The 16965-nt window shown below is 40.2% G+C and overlaps 1 protein-coding gene across 1 annotated transcript in view; it reads left to right on the forward strand.

Moving 5' to 3' along the window:
- gli3 (GLI family zinc finger 3) overlaps window positions 1-16965 on the forward strand; it is a 365141-nt gene that overhangs the window by 210757 nt on the left and 137419 nt on the right. Inside the window, exon 3 of the mRNA XM_041190490.1 lies at window positions 1578-1683. Within this exon, the coding sequence (XP_041046424.1) occupies window positions 1578-1683 (106 nt within the window). The remainder of the gene's footprint in view (window positions 1-1577; window positions 1684-16965) is intronic.

The raw sequence follows: 16965 nt of genomic DNA on the forward strand, positions 1-16965 counted from the left end.
GACTGAAGAGTTTTTTTATTGACTCCCATGGATTAGTGTGCTCAGATACATTGTATCAAAAGAACTACTTATGATCCAGTTCTGTATTGGTTCTCATGGAGCCAACTATGATTTACAGTTGGTTTACACCTTCACCTAAGTAACCAATTTTTGGAAATACGTCTTAAGACAGTAATTGCGGGTAAGCAATTTTATCATGGTGGTTGTAGGGTGGGCAGAGGGGAAGCATACAGTCCAGCCCATCCAGTGTTCATGTGCCTTCTCTTCTAACAGAGGTCACTATCTAGTGAAGAAGTCAGAACAAAACATAGACCAACTTCGGAACAATGTGTTGTCCCTACACGTTTGCTCTGGCTGAAATCACCACAGAGCAGGACTCAAGCATGGGGCTTTCCTGGTTAGCAGAGCTTACTATCACAGCAGAGAGTGCATTTATAAGATTATAAGCATTAAGAAAATTTGCTTCATTACTTGAAATATTGATTTTTTTTATATATCACAGCTGATTGTGACAAGTCCTATGTGCATTGCACTGCCACTAGTTGCCTGTCAGTATCAAGGTTCTTCTAACTCCACCGTAAGGAACAATATTACAGTTCCCCTCAGGATGAATGTAGAGGTCCAGTAGCCTTATTCTGTTTTAATTGTTACTCTTATTTAATTGACTTTATTTGCCCAATTGCTTTGTCATGAGAAGGGATCGCTAATAAATCATATACTTTACCAATATTCCATTTCCCATGCATAAAATATACAAACTATAACAAGCTGAAATTAAATCTTGTAAATCAAAAGGTTTGGTAATTTTCTGTAAGTCACTGTTTAACCAGTATCAGAGTTAGAACATAAGAAATAGGAGCAGAAGTAGGCCTTTCAACCCCTTGAGCCTGCTCCGCCATTTAATAAGATCTGCTTGTGTTTCAAATTCCATGATCCCATTTACCGCCGATAACCTTTGATTCCCTTGCTGAGCAATAATCTATCCACCTCCACCTTAAAAATATTCGATGACCCCCACCTCCATCACCTTCTGAGGCAGAGAGTTCCAAAGTTGCACAACTCTGAGAGAAAAAAATTCTCTTCATTCCTGTCCTAGAAGGGCGACCCCTAATTTGAAACAGTGCCCTCTAGCTCTGGATTCATCCACAAGATTTCTGTTGAATTATGTGACTTAAAGGAGCTTCTAGGATAGTCACTAAAAAGTCCAGTGAGTTGACCAAAATGTCTAAGAGTGAAGGGAAACTTTTTGGACATTTTTTTAAAACTGTCTTAGACTTTGTGCTCAGATCCCTGGAATTGGACTTGAACGTACAACCTTCTGACTCACAGGTGAAAGTGCTACCATTAAGCCAAAGCTGACACCATTAAATTGAACTGAAATAAAGTTACCTCAGGGGTAGTGGCATTAAACAATGGTTTTAATACAAACCAACGTCGACCTTCTTCAAATATACAAATGCCAAATAAAATGTTTGCTTGTTAACAGTTAATGCAACCCTAAGATTCAATGTGATAATGAAGTGGGCTTTGAGATTTGCCTGTAACATCCTTGTCTCTTATTTTCTCTCATTTTACAGCTCCACATCCCCTTTTCCCATCATTCCACCCACCTGTTCCAATCGATGCCAGACATCATGAGGGGCGTTACCATTATGACCCGTCACCTCTTGCCCCGGTGCACATGTGAGTATGATCCATCAATGTCCTGAATAAAGTAAAACTTTCAGTAGAATTTGTGTGATTGATTGCTTTTTTGGACCAGGATAATGTTGTTTGAAAAGCAAATATCATTGGCAGCACTGCTTTAAACCGAACTTTTATGAAGTGTTAGTGTTCACTTCAACATCTCATTTGTCTTTAAAAACTGGCGTGGATCTTGATGGTAAAAATATTGGTGTGCCTTTCAGCATTCACTGCCTTTAAGGATTAAATCAGACAGCAACTTCCAGTAATTACATCTGTAGTCAAACATGGAAAGCAGAAATTTGCTATCCAAGTTGCTCTGATTCTCCAGAAACTTTGTTTGAATGGTATCTTGCTTTAAGACTCAGCATTTACGTACAAGTTATGGTGTGGCATGTGGTTCTTACCCACCAGGTACCCACTAAATACACCAGAAAAAGTTAGAGCCTGTTTGTTCAAGTGTGAGGGTATTTTTAACAGTATGATAAGTCTTAATTATTGCCAAACAGCCTAACTGGCACTGAAAAATTTACTTTTAAAAGTGTGGAGTCTCATTCCTTCAGATTTTAGTTATTGTTGGAGATGTTTAAAAATTAAAATAAAACTTTATTTTTATATCTCTTTCTGTCTCATATCTCTCCCTTAATCCAGTTTTTCTTTAAGCCTCTTTATTTCACTTCCTGCACATGCTTTGTCATTAGATTAAATGTTCTCATTTACACTTCCTGGTTAAGATGCTGCAGACCTGGTTTTAACTTTGAAGTGAATGGGTTAAAAACGGGCACTGCATCTCTCAGTAAGGGTTCTTCAGCCTGGTTGAGGAGACACACCATTGCTTGTCATGTTCGCCCATGTCTGAGATCCCCAGTAGATAGTGCTGCACTGGAATACATTTTCAATAACCACCAATTGCTGTGCAAAACCCATATAAAGTATGTGGGCAAGCTTAAGCGTAACAAAAGACTAGCACCATTTGTTCACCGCTGACCACAAAATCCAAGCCATAATTTTTGTTTAAAAAGTGAACACTGATGACTGTTGGTAGAACTAACTGACCAGAATCTTGGTCTAAATAATAGGAGGCACTTGAATTAACATTGGTTGTGATCCTAGGGGGCGTTGACCTTAGGAACAGTAGTAGGTCATTTGAGCCTCTTCTGCCCTTCGATCAGATCATGGCTGATCTACCCAAGCCTTGCTTACCCACCTTTGCTCCACATTCCTTTATATCCTTACCCAAGTAAAATCTATCACTCAGTCTTGGAACGCTTTAATTGTCCCACATTTTGGAATGAAGATTTCTAGGTTTCCATAACCATTTTATTTGGAAGAAGTGCTTCCTGATTTCACTCCTCATGACCTAGCTCTGACTTTTAAGTTTGTTTCCCCTTGTTCTGGATTTCCAATCTTGTGGAGCCCTGGGCAAAGGTACCAGAGCAATAGTAAATGCTGCTAAAATTTGTGACAGTTGTTAAAAGCAAAATAAATGGATGAAATTGAGGTACCCTCTTTTTGTACATAGCCTTTCATGCACAATGTATATTCATTTAAACTGTTACAAAACTGGAAGTGCTGGTATTAGCATGACCAGAGCTGAAGAGAGGCTGGTGGACCCCCGCTTGCTGTAATCTAAATACCAACCGTTTCTGGACCGTTTCATCTGCCATTCTGGCATACCACAGCGCTCTGAAGAACTTTTGCAACCAATGTAGTTTGGGTGTCACTGCCACATTCTGAGAAGCTGACCAATGATGCTCATTGACTGGCTTGGCACCCTCAGTAACTTTCCAAATTGCACACCAGTGTATCCCATGGAGGTAGAATGGCCTTTTGACCAGATGTGCATGATGTGGGTGATGAGCTCACGGTCCCTTTAGTAGCAATCAGTTAGCTGCTAACACTGGCATGTCTGGGCTTATTCTATGCCCACGGGCTTAACATACTGCTGTGGCAATTTGATGGAAATAAGGGTTAGGACACCGTTAGTGGCCAGTCACTGTAATTCAGCAAAGGTGTTGAGACCAATTTGGAAGAACTCTTAAAAGGGCAAGAATTGTATTTCAAAAAATGAATGTGCAACCGCAGACACTCCAGGTGTACATTTGCTCTCTATGCTAAATATAGCAAGAATGAGTCTGAGGTATGACCTTTTACTCTCACCACCTTTTACATTAATTTTAGTGAAAGGAGATAAATTTAGACCCTTAAAGTCTGCAGTGGGAGTTGCAGTTCTGTGCCTTCTATGAATTGCATTTAATCAGCTTAGCTCAGTTAGTAATCTGAGCTAGAATGGTAGGTTCATGGAGTGCTTCAGAACATCTCAACTTTCACTTCAGTGCAGTAGAAAGAGAGTGTTGAATCAATGGAGAAGCTGCCCTTCAGATGAGGCATTAACCAGAGACCCCAACTGTCTATTCAAGTGGACTTAAAAGATCCCACAACAATTTCCACTGTTTGACAGAATTCTGACTTTGGAATCATGGAATTCCACCCTTGTATTTTTTTTCTGACCTTCACATCCACAGAGGTATATTTGAAATATATCATGCTTACAGATGCAACAACAGAAAGGGAGCAGACTTGCTCTTGATTCTGGCAGATGGGGATGCACCTGCTCCTGGTCACCTGTGCAATGTGTTGGGCTGTGTGGCTTTGTCGGATATGAGCTGCTGGGTGAGGAGAGAAGGATAGAATGCGGTGTGTGAATGTCACAAAGCACGGGGACAATTTCAAGATCGCATGTGGCCCGGAGTTTGAGGCAGCCAGGTGGGAGGGACATCCCTGAGCATGGCTGCTGACTGTGAGGAAACCTGGCAGCTGACATCTGGACAACACAGTTCGCAAGTACATGCAGAGGTACAACTATGCTGCATTTTTTTCTCCTTTTCCCCCAGCTGATGGCATCTGCTTTCCAGGTCAGGCCTACGCTGCACAAACTTTTATTCTCTTTCCAATAACCCCAGACTCACTGTAGACAATAATAGATGAGAGCTCCCTTTAGAAACGTAGTTTAAATTAGTTGGAGGTTGTGGCTGCCATCATATGTTGGAGAAATCTGTTACAGTGATTCAAAGTTCTTAGTAATAACAGTAATTTGTTTTTATGAAGGGGCTTTAATATAATAAAATGTCAAAAGGTGCTTCACAGGAGCATTATAAAGCAAAGTATGACACTAGGCCACATAAGGAGATATTACGTCACATCACCACAAGCCTGTCAAAGATGTAGGTTTTAAGGCAAGTCTTCAAGGAGGCAAGCAAGGTATGGAGATGGAGAGGTTCAGGGAGGGAATTCCAGAGCTTAGATACTTGGCAGCTGAAGGCACGGCCATCAATGGTGGAGCGATTAATATCAGGAATGTTTAAGACATCGGAATTTAAGGAGCTCCGATATCTTGGAGGGTTGTGGAGCTGGTGCAGATTATAAAGATGTGGAGAAGCGAGGCTGTGGAGAGATTTGAAAAGAAGGATGAGGATTTTAAAGTGGAAACGTTGTTGACCAGGAGCCAGTGTCAGTCAGTGAGCACAGAGGTGATATGTGAACAGGACTTACAGATGGAGTATACAGGCAGCAGAGTTCTGGATGGCATTAAGTTTATGGACGATAGAATGTTGGAGGCCAGCCAGAAGTGCATTAGAATTGTCGAGTTTAGAGGTAACAGAAACATGGATGAGGGTTTCAGCAGCTGATGAGCTGAGGGACGGGTGGAGATGGGTGATGTTACGGAGATGGAAATAACCAATCCTATTGATTACACAGATATGTGGCTGGTAGCTCATCTTAGAGTCAGAACAGTCTGCTCTAGCCTCAGAGGGATGAATTTGGTGGCTAGGGAATGGAATTTGTCATGGGAACAGAAGACAATGGCATTAGTCCACAGTCTTGATGCTAATAGAAGGTAAACAAAGGGTAACTAATGTTTCTTCCCACTCGAAGTGTAATAATTCACCCATTTGAAATGGCTTGGAAGCATTTGCATTCACTATAGATCATAAAAAGTGCTATAATTACATTATTCCTTATCGCAAAAGATTTTCAGACTTCTTTTTGTCTTCAGCCAATAATTTTCAGTGCTTTTTCTCTTTGACCACTCTCATCCCTGCCACAGAACCTATTGGACGAAGAACAGGGAGTTTCCTGATGTAATGAACACTGTTCCTCGCTCACAATATCAGCAAAAACAGATCATTGCTGAAAAAAGAGGCGTGCTGTTGAAGCTTTTCGTCTTGCACTCATCAGGACAAACGCAAGAATGCCAATTTTCAAAGATGCTTCATATAGGGATCTGTTATCTGTAACCTGAAAGGACATGGCCTGCCTTTTTTGAATTAAACAAAAGCATGGGGAACAATAGTTTCCTGGTGGATTCTCTATGACAATGCCTTGACCAATCAGAGTCTAGTTGCCAACCAATGTCTCGTGCAGTATAAACTGTTGCTTCCTTTGAAATTTGGCATTCTTGCATCTATCCTGATCAGCGCATGACGAAAAGTATCAACATCATGTTTCTTTTTTCAACAATGCTCAAGTTCTGTTAAAACAGATTAACTGTCCGTTTATCTCAAAGCTTTTTATGGAATCTTTTATGTGCAGAATGGTTGCAGTGTTTGCCTGTATTGTTACAGTGGCTGCAGCACGATGGAATCCAACTTTATGACTTGAGTTCTTTGCTACATCGAACATGAAAACAAAAAACTTAATCATTTTTTAAAAAAAATAATTGGATATGAAACCCTTTAGGGGTACTTTAGAATGCCAAACTAAATATACTGCCTGAACCCACGAGGTGTTAAAGAACTGGTCCCTGTGGGTTGGTTGCAGTTAAAAATATAATTACTGGCAGAAGGCCAGTCTAGTTCCTGCTGGTCGTGAGGGCTTGTGCTGATTCAGAAGAATTAAGACTCTATGTCCATTGGCTTGAGGTTCCTCGGCTTTAGCTGAGCATTCTAATCAAGCATCTAGTGCTGTTTAGGTCAGCAACCTCTGAATGCCTGTTGAACCCAGAATGATTTATCAGTGCACCCTGTTTAAATAAAAATAATCACAACAAAAAAAATACAAGCTGATAAATCCCATGCCAAAGTATTTTTTTATTCATTTTTATTCATGGAAAGCTGAGAGAATAATTCTTGATTTTCCTCTTAGCTGCTCCACCCAGGCAGTGTTTTATGACCAGTTGCTTAATGGGGAAAATAAACTGCAGTAAGTCTGCTCTGTGATAGGGTCAATATTGAGCAGTCCTACAGCTGGACTGGATCAGAGTTAAGTTTTTGTTTCAGTAATATTGTTTAACCTATGCCTGTTTTTCTTAAGGTCTTTGTGGATGAGGTTCCAAATTATTTGCTATTTTGGGTAGTAACTTGCTGTCCTACATTATCTCCTGGTTAAGCAATGCCTCAGGTTTTAAACTCTCATAATTGTTTTCAAATCTCTCAATGGCCTTTCCCCTTTCTATCTCTGTAATCTCCTCCATCCCCATAACCCTCCAAGATACCTGCACTCATCTACTTATGATCTCTTGAGCATTCTCAGTTTTAATTATTCCACCATTGGCGGTTGTGCCTTCATTTGGCTGGGCCCCAAGTTCTGGAATTGCCTCCCTGAACCTCTCTGACTCTCAAACTCTCTTTCCTCCTTTAAAATGCCCCTAACCCCTTTTGATTATCTGCCCTAAAAGTGGCTTGGTGTTAATTTCCACTTTTTAACACTCCTGTGCAGCGTCTTGGGATGTTGTTGACCTTAAAGGTGCAACATGAGTACAATTTGTTGTTGTTCCTTGGAATCAGTTAAGAATTCCAATGCTCACTATACCTAAGATCCTTACAGCCATAAAAAGGTGAAATTATTTATTTTTCCACTCCTTTTTTATTGAATTCAAATGCAGGATTTGGGAGATGACATGACACTGTGGAGTAGGTTTTAACCTTTAGGCAGCCAGCTGGTGGAGATTACCAGCATCCACTGATCTGGTGATGAGGGGGCTCCTGCATCTTGAAAGTGGGTGGCAAGCTGCGGACAACATTTCCGATGCAGCTCTCTGGTTTTGGTCCTCAGGAATGTTGTCCGCCTAGGATGCTAGCGGCAGCTTCAGGTTGGGTCCCGAGAGAGGGAAATGGTGGGAGACAAAGCGAAGGGGAAAGAGCAATAGCCACTGTATTTTTGTGGCGTCTGACATGGGTACTTTTGGTGTTTGTACTTCTGGTGTATTCTCTCAAGGGGTTATGTGTCTTTATCCGCCTTTATCCTCATTAATGGCAGGTCGGTTCTACTAACTCATTAATTATGGGCCAGTTCATTTGAAGTCTGTTAAATTCGTATTCACAATGGAGAATTAACAATTATATTGTTTAAGAACAAGTTGTGCTTTCCTCTCAATTGGAGAAAACAAAGTCTTCTAAATTTGCTTTTTATATTCACAAAATCATTCAGCTATAAAAACTATACTTGAAAATTTGTAAACTTGATGGTTTTGTTTGATTTTCTTAAAATTAAAGGAATTACTATCAAGCATAAAACATTAAAATAACAGAGTTTACTTCAGAAACATAAGTCACTACAGCTAATGATAAAAGTGAAGGAGCTGCCGAGCTCCGTGAAAGACAATCAGATGACACATTTTACTGGGACCAAATTATGTTTGATATTTGTCATCATCACATTTGATGTTGTTTTGTAAAGTCACAGTCTCTCCTTAAGCACCACTATTGCCTATAATGAAAATTTTATGCTGCATTTCCACGGGCTCCGCTGTCTGCATAAACAAGTACTAGGTGATTGATGGGGGTGTCATCTTAACAAAATAACAAATGTAGTACAGCAGTGGGCGTAAAAGAAGATAATAGAAAAGTGAACGAGAGTACTGGAGATAGGAAATACAAGTTACAGACAGAGGAGATAAATTTACCATAACTAGTCTTTAATAACATAGACTTGTACCATATAATAGGTCAAAGCTTAGAAATATTTTAACACAAATAGATTTAACCATTTTATGGTTAACTGCATCCCAAATACAGTGAATGGGTTTATTGGAGAACTGTTCTGATTTAATTTGATTAGACTTGTTTAACAAATGTAACCGATGTGCCGTTGAGCCAGGCTGTGTGGGTATGACACAGCACTATACACATTTTATATCTAAATGTGCTTATGATAATGAAATAAGCACTGAAGTACATTCATGGTCCTCAGTTATTAGAGGACCAATTGACGTGTTCTTTCGTGTTGTTACATTCTTCCTTCAGAAATAGTGTAAAGTAGCAGAAGGAGTCAAAGGCTCATTAATGGCCTATGCTCCTTCCATGGCCATAACCGCCTTTAGAGCAGCCGTTGAGTAGTTAGCCCTTTAAGATGGGAGGATCTTATGGGCTCCCACAACCCATACATTGAGTAGGGATCAGCCACACTCATCAGAGGCAAGTTCCACTGATTGACAACCCAATATCCAGAGTCAGAATACTGGATCTGCTTGGCGGGACTGTCTAGAGTGAGTTTGAACCCTGCGCCTTCTGACTCTCCACATTTGACGTTGTAATCCTCACTAAAACCATCACTCTCTTGCACCCTGGCTGATCCTCCAATACAGTCCTCATCTCCGTTCTCATATCTCCAAGAGTTGAAGAGTTGAATAGATATGATGGACAGCTGGTTTAGTCGCTCACGCCAAATCTGGCTGGACTACAAAAAGCATTATCAGGTTCTACTCTCGTCTGCTAAAGCTGTTCACTATTCCACGATCACCCTGGAATGCAAAGGTAACCCTTAGTTTCTTTTCTCTACTGCATACTGTCTTCTTAAACCCCTCTCTCCTGACTCCTCCACCCCCACCTCCAACACCAAGTGTGAGGAGCTCATTAACATCTTCGTTACTAAAATTGAAACCAACCAGTCACCTGCCACAACAAAAACAAAAATACCTGGAAAACTCAGCAGGTCTGACAGCATCTGCGGAGAAGAATACAGTTAACTTTTTGAGTCCATATGACTCTTTGTCTGCGTCTGCTGCATCCCTCCCTTCTCCTAATCCACCAGGCCAAACTTCCTCTAAAGCTCCCCAGCCCTAGTCCTAAACTTGCATCTTTCTCTGGTATCTTTTCTATCTTGTTTCGTGCCCTCCTCCTCCTACACCTCTCCACTATCATCCAGCTGGGTGGAACTGCACTTGCCTGGTTCTATCCTTATCTGTTATATCTAGCCAGAGTATCACCTGCAATGGCTTCTCTTCCTAACTCTGGTATTCCCAGGGTCTGTGCGTGGCCCCCTCCTGTTTCTCGCCTGCATGCTTGCTGCCACTTGGTGACATCATCTGAAAACATGACACCCAGCTTTATCTACCTTATCATCACGTCTCACTAACTGTCACAAACTTATCAGATTTCTTATCTGACATCAAATATTGAATGAGCAGAAACTTCCTCCAATTAAATGTTGGGCAGATGAAGCCATTAACTTCAGTCTTTGCTACATTCTCTGTTCCTTAGGTTCCAGCTCCATCACTTTCCCTGGCAAATATTTGAGGTTGAATCAGATTGTTGGCAACCTAGTTTCATATTTGACTCTGGGATGAGCTTCCAACCACATTCCGCACCATCACTCTGCCCGCCTACTTCCACTTCCAAATGATTTCAACACTGTCTCAGTCCATCTGCTGCTGAAACTCTCCTTCATGGCTTTGTTACCTCTTGACTTGACTATTCCAATGTACTCCTGCCCAGCCTCCAACTTTCTACCCTCTATAAACTTGACATCATCAAAAAATCTGCGGCCTATGTCCTTACTTGCACCAAGTCCTGATTATCATCATTCTGTGTTTGCTGACCTACATTGGCTCCCAGCTAAGCAATGGCTCAATTTTAAAATTCTCATCTTTGATTTCAAATTCCTCCAAGGCCTGGCCTCTCCCCATCTCTGTAATCCCCTCCATCCCACTACCGTTTGAGATATCAGTACTCATCTAATTCTGGCGTCTTGAACATCCCCAGTTTTAATTGCTCTGTGATTGTTGGCTGTGGCTTTAGTTGTCGTGACCCTAAGCTCTGGCTTTCCCTCCACAAACCTCTCTCTTTCTTCCTTTAAGATGCACCTTAAAACCTATCTCTTTGACCAAGCTTCTGGTCATCTGCCCAAATATCACCTTACGTGGCTTGGTGTCAGATTTTGCTTTATAATGTTTCTGTGAAGCACTTCAGAATTTTTTCTTATATTAAAGATGCTATATAAATACAATTTGTTGTTATCATGGGACTGAATGTTATCACTGAGCAAGTGCTGCACCTGTCAATTGACATAAATTGAATTAAAATGCAGTGTGTACAAGCTGTGTGATAACGTTTGTATTTATTTATCACATCTAATTGTCCCATGGCACTTCACAGGTGTGTAATAAGACAACAATTTAGTGAGGCGGTAGCATAGTGGTAATGTTACAGGACTAATAATCCAGAGGCCTGGACTATTGTTGTGGGGACATGAGTTCAAATCCGACCATGTCAGCTGGGGGACTTTAAATTCAATTAATAATTCTGGATAAAATGCTAGTCTCATTAATAATGATCATGAAGCTACCAGATTGTCATAAAAAACTATTTGCTTCACTGATGTCCTTTATGGGGAAATCTGCCATGCATTGGTCTGACTGTCATGTGACTCCAGATCCACAGGTTGGTGCTTAACCCCCCCCTGAAATGGTCAAGCAAGTCATTCAGTTGTATCAAACTGCCACAGGAATAGCGCTCAGGGTGTACCTAAGCCACACTGATTCCAGTGGTTCAAGAAGGTTGCTCAACACCATCTTCTCAAGGACAATTATGGATGGGCAAAAAAGGCTGGCCTTGCCAGCAATGCTGACATCCCAAAAACAAATACATTTTTAAAATTGACATTGAACTATTTGCATAAAAACTTTGTCAAAGACCTGGGTCTTAAAGGAGGAGAAAGAAGTGGAAAAATGGGGAGAGGTTTTAGGACAGAATTCCAGAGTTTAAGGCCTGGATAGCTGAAGGCTAGAACGACAATGGTGGGTTGAAGGAAGTGGGGGTTGGGCAAGAAGCCAAAATGGAAGGACGTAGAGTTCTTGTAAGGCTAGAGGAGGTTCCAGGGAAAGGGAGGAGGGTGGCCATGGAGGTATTTGAACACAAGGGTAATTTTAAATTTGAGGCATTGGTGGACAAGAAGCACATGTAATAAAAACAGAAAATGCTGGAAAAACTCAGCAGGTCTAACAGCACCTGTGGAGAGAGAAACAGAGTTAACGTTTTGAGTCCTTATGACTCTTCAGCTCCGAAGAAGAGCCATAAGAATTCGAAATGTTAACACTTTTTTTTTCCGCAGATGCTGTTAGACTTGTTGAGTTTTTTCCAGCATTTTCTGTTTTTGTTTCAGATTTCCAGCATCTGCAGTATTTTACTTTTATTTACAGAAACATGTGTGGGTCAGCAAGCTCAGGAGTAACAGATGAAGTGGATTTGTTTTAGGTTAGGATAGAGGCATCAGAGTTTTTGATGAACTCAATTTTATGGAGGGAGGAAAATGGGAGGCTGGCCAGAAGAGCATTGGAATAATCGAATCTAGAGGCATGAGAAGTGTTGATGAGTGTTTCAGCAGTATATGAACTGAGGCAGTGGCAAATTACAATACTTCCAGTTGAATATTAAATGAATAATTTCAAATAATGCCAATAATGTATGATAGATAAACAATAATGCTGAACAAAGTTGTATTTGCAAAGTATCCTGTGTCTTATAAGTTATGCTTAATATTCTTCGATGTTACTGAAATCTTTGCTGAACAGCATCTTCACTTATTTGCTTGGTTCACAAAGTTCTCTAGTCACCACCTTTACTTCAAATTTGGATGGATTGAAAGGCGATTATATTATATTTGAAGAGTGCTAATCAAATTGGGGTCCAGAAAAGAAACATGAAACTTCCAGCACACAAGCACTGAGAGAGCTGCATTTAAATCTCTCCAGTGTAAAGTGTCACAGTCAATGTTTAATCATGTTTTCAGATCAGGCTTCATTTGTAAGGATGATCAGGCATCTTTATTTACTAGAAAATCACGCTTAATATTGTGGGAAATGAGTCATGTTATTTAGATGGCACCATGCATACCCGTGGCAATCAGTTATCGCATAGTAATTACATGGACTTTGTGAAGAAAAAAATGAAATTGTTTTAAAGCAAGTCCTCTATGGTGAACAGAAGGAATCATTTTTAACCCACTTAACTAAGCACTAAACACATGTCTAATATTTTACAAATACTTTTAGGATAAGGCTGCCATTGCAGACTTGTAATTACAGAGCAAATGTGCCTGGAGCTAGGTAATAAATCTGATGTAATCTCTATGTGCATTAAGGAGAATAAAGGGGGCTGTTTGTGTATTAAGCTCTGAGAAATTTCTGAGCATGGATATACCATGACTAATGCAGACATCCCCGACTGATGTCCAATGTCATCGTTTTGTTATTCTGTTATTAAAGATTTGGTCCAAAAGATTTACACAGAGCTTGCTAATCCGGATAGAGCTGGCATCCATTTAGGGCATCAACAATATGAAGCAAAATTAAATTAAAAGCTCGTAAAATGAAATATGTTTCGTATTAGTCGCTTGACACTTAATTTGCCTCTGAATAAGGAAGGAAATCGCAAATTAACCTGCCTATGTTTTTCTAGGCAGGGCTTATTAGAGTTAGTAATAACTGTAATTATCTCTGTGATAATATTAACCTATATATGTATGAATATGTACTCAAGTGTGGCACCTCTGATGCATTTCTGAGTCAAGTGCAACCATCTCGTCTCGGTTCATTAGGCAGAATTATACTCGCAAAACAGAAAGAGTGCTGTGCAGCACAGTGAGGAGGCATTGGTCGTGTTAAGGCCTCAAACTTCAGCTACTTAATTGATATGCTTTGCCTTAAGTTGAGGCTCCTGTTGCTTTTGCTTTGTTTTTTTTAACCTTGCTGGTCTAAAGTAAAGGTCTGCGTGTTCTCTTTTGCAAAGTCATGCAAATTGTGTAGGCTTTTTTGTAGAGTCGGATTTTGCTGGCGTCCACAGTGCTTTGTAATGCATTTGGCTGATGGTTCGGCGAGACTGTGTGTGTACATTGTCAGCCCCAACAAAGGCGGTGAAGAGAGCAGTGGGCTTGTTCCTCCAAAGGTGCTTCCAGACTTACACTGCAGTTTGAGAACTTCCCCGATGATTTATTAGGAGGTTTTTTTTTTAGTACTCTTGGAGCTTCCTGAGCGGCAGTCAGCAGTGTACCTCAGTCCCAGTCAAGTGCAGTATATAAGTAGGTTTGCAAAAGAATGGTGTGTGTATGGGGTTAGAGGAGGTGGGGTGGAGGGGAGTGTTGTAAATTGGGCAGCGCGGAGTTTGGGGGGCGGAGAAACAATCCAAAAGGGCCATTGTGGTTACTTACTAGCAGCTGATTGAAACCACTGCATGCTGTCAGCAACAATCGCCAAAGGAACGAAGCCTAAAAATAGCGTGTTTGAAGAACTGTGCAGCAGCCTCCTGAACTAAATTCCAAAGTTATTTGTGCTGTAGTCAGCAGTATTATTGAGGAAGGAGATATTGAGCGAAACATTCACATGCACTGAACCAGAATTAAGCCTCGTTCTACAGGGGCCATCGTTAAACCTTTTGCAGCCCCTGGACTGTGAGGAAGTGGACTGTGACAGGCTTCTCAAAACACAATGCTCCAACGAGTATTGAAAGCAAGTATGTCTTCCAGCAGAGCAGTGCAAAAAAAAACACCAAGCCATGTGTTCCTTTGGTTTGTGGTTTAGGGAATGTTGATCAGAACCTCGGCCGAACACTCATCCCAACTCTCAACTGACTTCCCCAACTGCCCATAGATTGACTGCTAAATTGCACTCTTTTTTTGCCATGCAGCTGTGGGAAGTTTTATAAAGAGGCGCCAAATGCGGTGTTAATACGTTTCACAAAACAACCAGACTCGGATTATAGCGGTGTCCGTGTGTATTTGTGTTGAGTTCCCACTTATCTGCTGATCCTTATTGCTCTGATACTCCATATGGTATCCAAAAAGTAATAAATTATTACCATAACATATAGATATTGAAGATATACCAGTTAGTACTATTACAATTCAAGGCGGAGAACGAAAATTTCAAAGCTCAATTATTTGCAAAAACAGTTCGCCTTTAACGGATTCAGGCCAGGGAATGTGAGATAAGAAAATTCTGCTTTTTATTGCAGGTAACAAACTACTTTTGAAGGTTTATCTGCACTGCTCCGTCTCGAAAGATGCAGAACAAAGTATTTGAGAGCCTGTTTTATTGATCTGTCGGAAACGAAACGAAATTCTGAATTAATTGTAAAACCATTTCGTCGTGGGGTGTGGTATTTTTATCCGTAATAATTAAATGATGGGCGGATAATTGTAATCGAGTTGCAGCCTGGTACTGGAAAGTTGTCTGGGCTTCAGGGGAGCCGGGTAACTTAAAAGTTGATGCAATTGATGTACAAAGAATGTTATTTAGCATTAACCGCACAGCACAGTGCAGACGTTGAAGGCCATGTTCATTTGTTGTAATGTGTGTGTTTCCAGGCTCGCAGCCAGAATAAAGCATGCCTTCTGTATTGAACTCGGAAGAATGTTGAAGGTGGAAGAAAATGCCCTATTTGTTGAATTATTACTGTATCTTAATTAGAGATGAACAAAAGGTCTGCACTTTAATAGACCCCCATCAGCAGCATCAACACCATTGGTCCCATTGATGATTCATGCTGGTTTCTGTGTTTAGCTGGTTTAGTTTACTGCAAAGTACCTTAAAATTAAAAAAACGTCACAAGGTTTTTGTTTTGTCGAGTATGGGACATATCTTCCCTTCTTGTGACATCAAAAATAAATACTTCTGAGTGCCACAAATAATTCTATCTGTAAAGTATAAAATTTATCAGGATATTTATTGAAAGAATGCAAACAATGCAGGTGATGAGGCTCCTTCAGGCATACAAGGCTACCAAATATATAAAACATCTTTATCAAATTACTAATTGTCTCTGACTTACTGTATTAAGCACTCATTTCAAATTTTCTATTGTATGAGTATTTGAATGACTATTGGTCTATTCTTGAGTTATTGGAATGGCAGGTTTTTGTTTTTCCCTCTTTTATATGCCCCTTTTCTTCTTTCTTATCTCTTTGTATCTTTGTTTTTGTTTCTCCCTCTTTCAGCATCTGTCTCATTGTATGTTTCCCAAATTTCCTTTTGTTTCCCTGTCTGTCTTACTCTGTCAATACTTCACTCCTTTATTTCTGTGTCCATCTTGCTCTACATCTGGCCCAGCGTTTTGTGCTTTCTGTATTTGGCTCACTTTATGTCTCTCAATCCTCAAGTTTCTGTATCTGTTAGGCTTGGCCCCTCATGTATATATTACAATCTCACGTTGTATCTCACTCAACCCCTCAAGTTTCTGGAACTTTCTCACTTGGCTCCTCATAGATCATTTAACCCCTTGAACCTGTTTTGCCATTCATGGATAATCTGCAATCTAACTCCATACACCTGCTCCTGCCCCATATCTTAGATTTTTATTTGCCAAAAATATTATCAATCTCAGTTTCAAATTTAACAATTGATCTATTATCAATTGTCATTTGCGGAACAGAGTTCCAAACTTCTACTGCCCTTTGTGTGGGGAAGTGTTTCTTAATTTCACTCCTGAAAGGCCTGGCTCTTTTTTTGAGTTTCTCTGTTTTTAAAAACACTCACTCAACCTTGTAACTCATGGATCAAAATGAACTCTAAGGGACCAAATTGATGATTCACTCAAAAAGGTGGTTGTGCTTAATGGGATTAATTTATTTATGCTCACAATTAGATTACAGGTGGAAATAGGGTGGATTGGGAGAAACTATGTTGTCCTTAATGTCTTGAACACTTTAAATGTTAAGGAGTGATTTTATTAAAGTCCAGGTCATACAGCCCTGGTTTGTTTAATCTCTCCTCACAAGTTAACCCTTGGAGTCCAGATATCATACTAGTAAATCTATGCTGCACAACCTCCAGGGCCTATATTTCCTTCTTAAGGTGTGATGCCCAGCACTGTTCACAGTATTCCAGGTGTAATCTAACTATAGCTTTGTATAGCTAAAACATGCCTTTCACTTACTTGCCTTCTGTTCCTTTAGATAAGAGGCCAACATTCCATTAGATTATCTTGATTATTTTCTGTACCAATTCATGATATCTTAATGATCTTCATACCTGGAGCCCAAGTCTTTCTGTTTCTAGTTTTTCATCATTTA

This window comes from Carcharodon carcharias, chromosome 6 (genome assembly GCF_017639515.1).
Source record: "Carcharodon carcharias isolate sCarCar2 chromosome 6, sCarCar2.pri, whole genome shotgun sequence".
NCBI classification, from domain to species: domain Eukaryota; kingdom Metazoa; phylum Chordata; class Chondrichthyes; order Lamniformes; family Lamnidae; genus Carcharodon; species Carcharodon carcharias.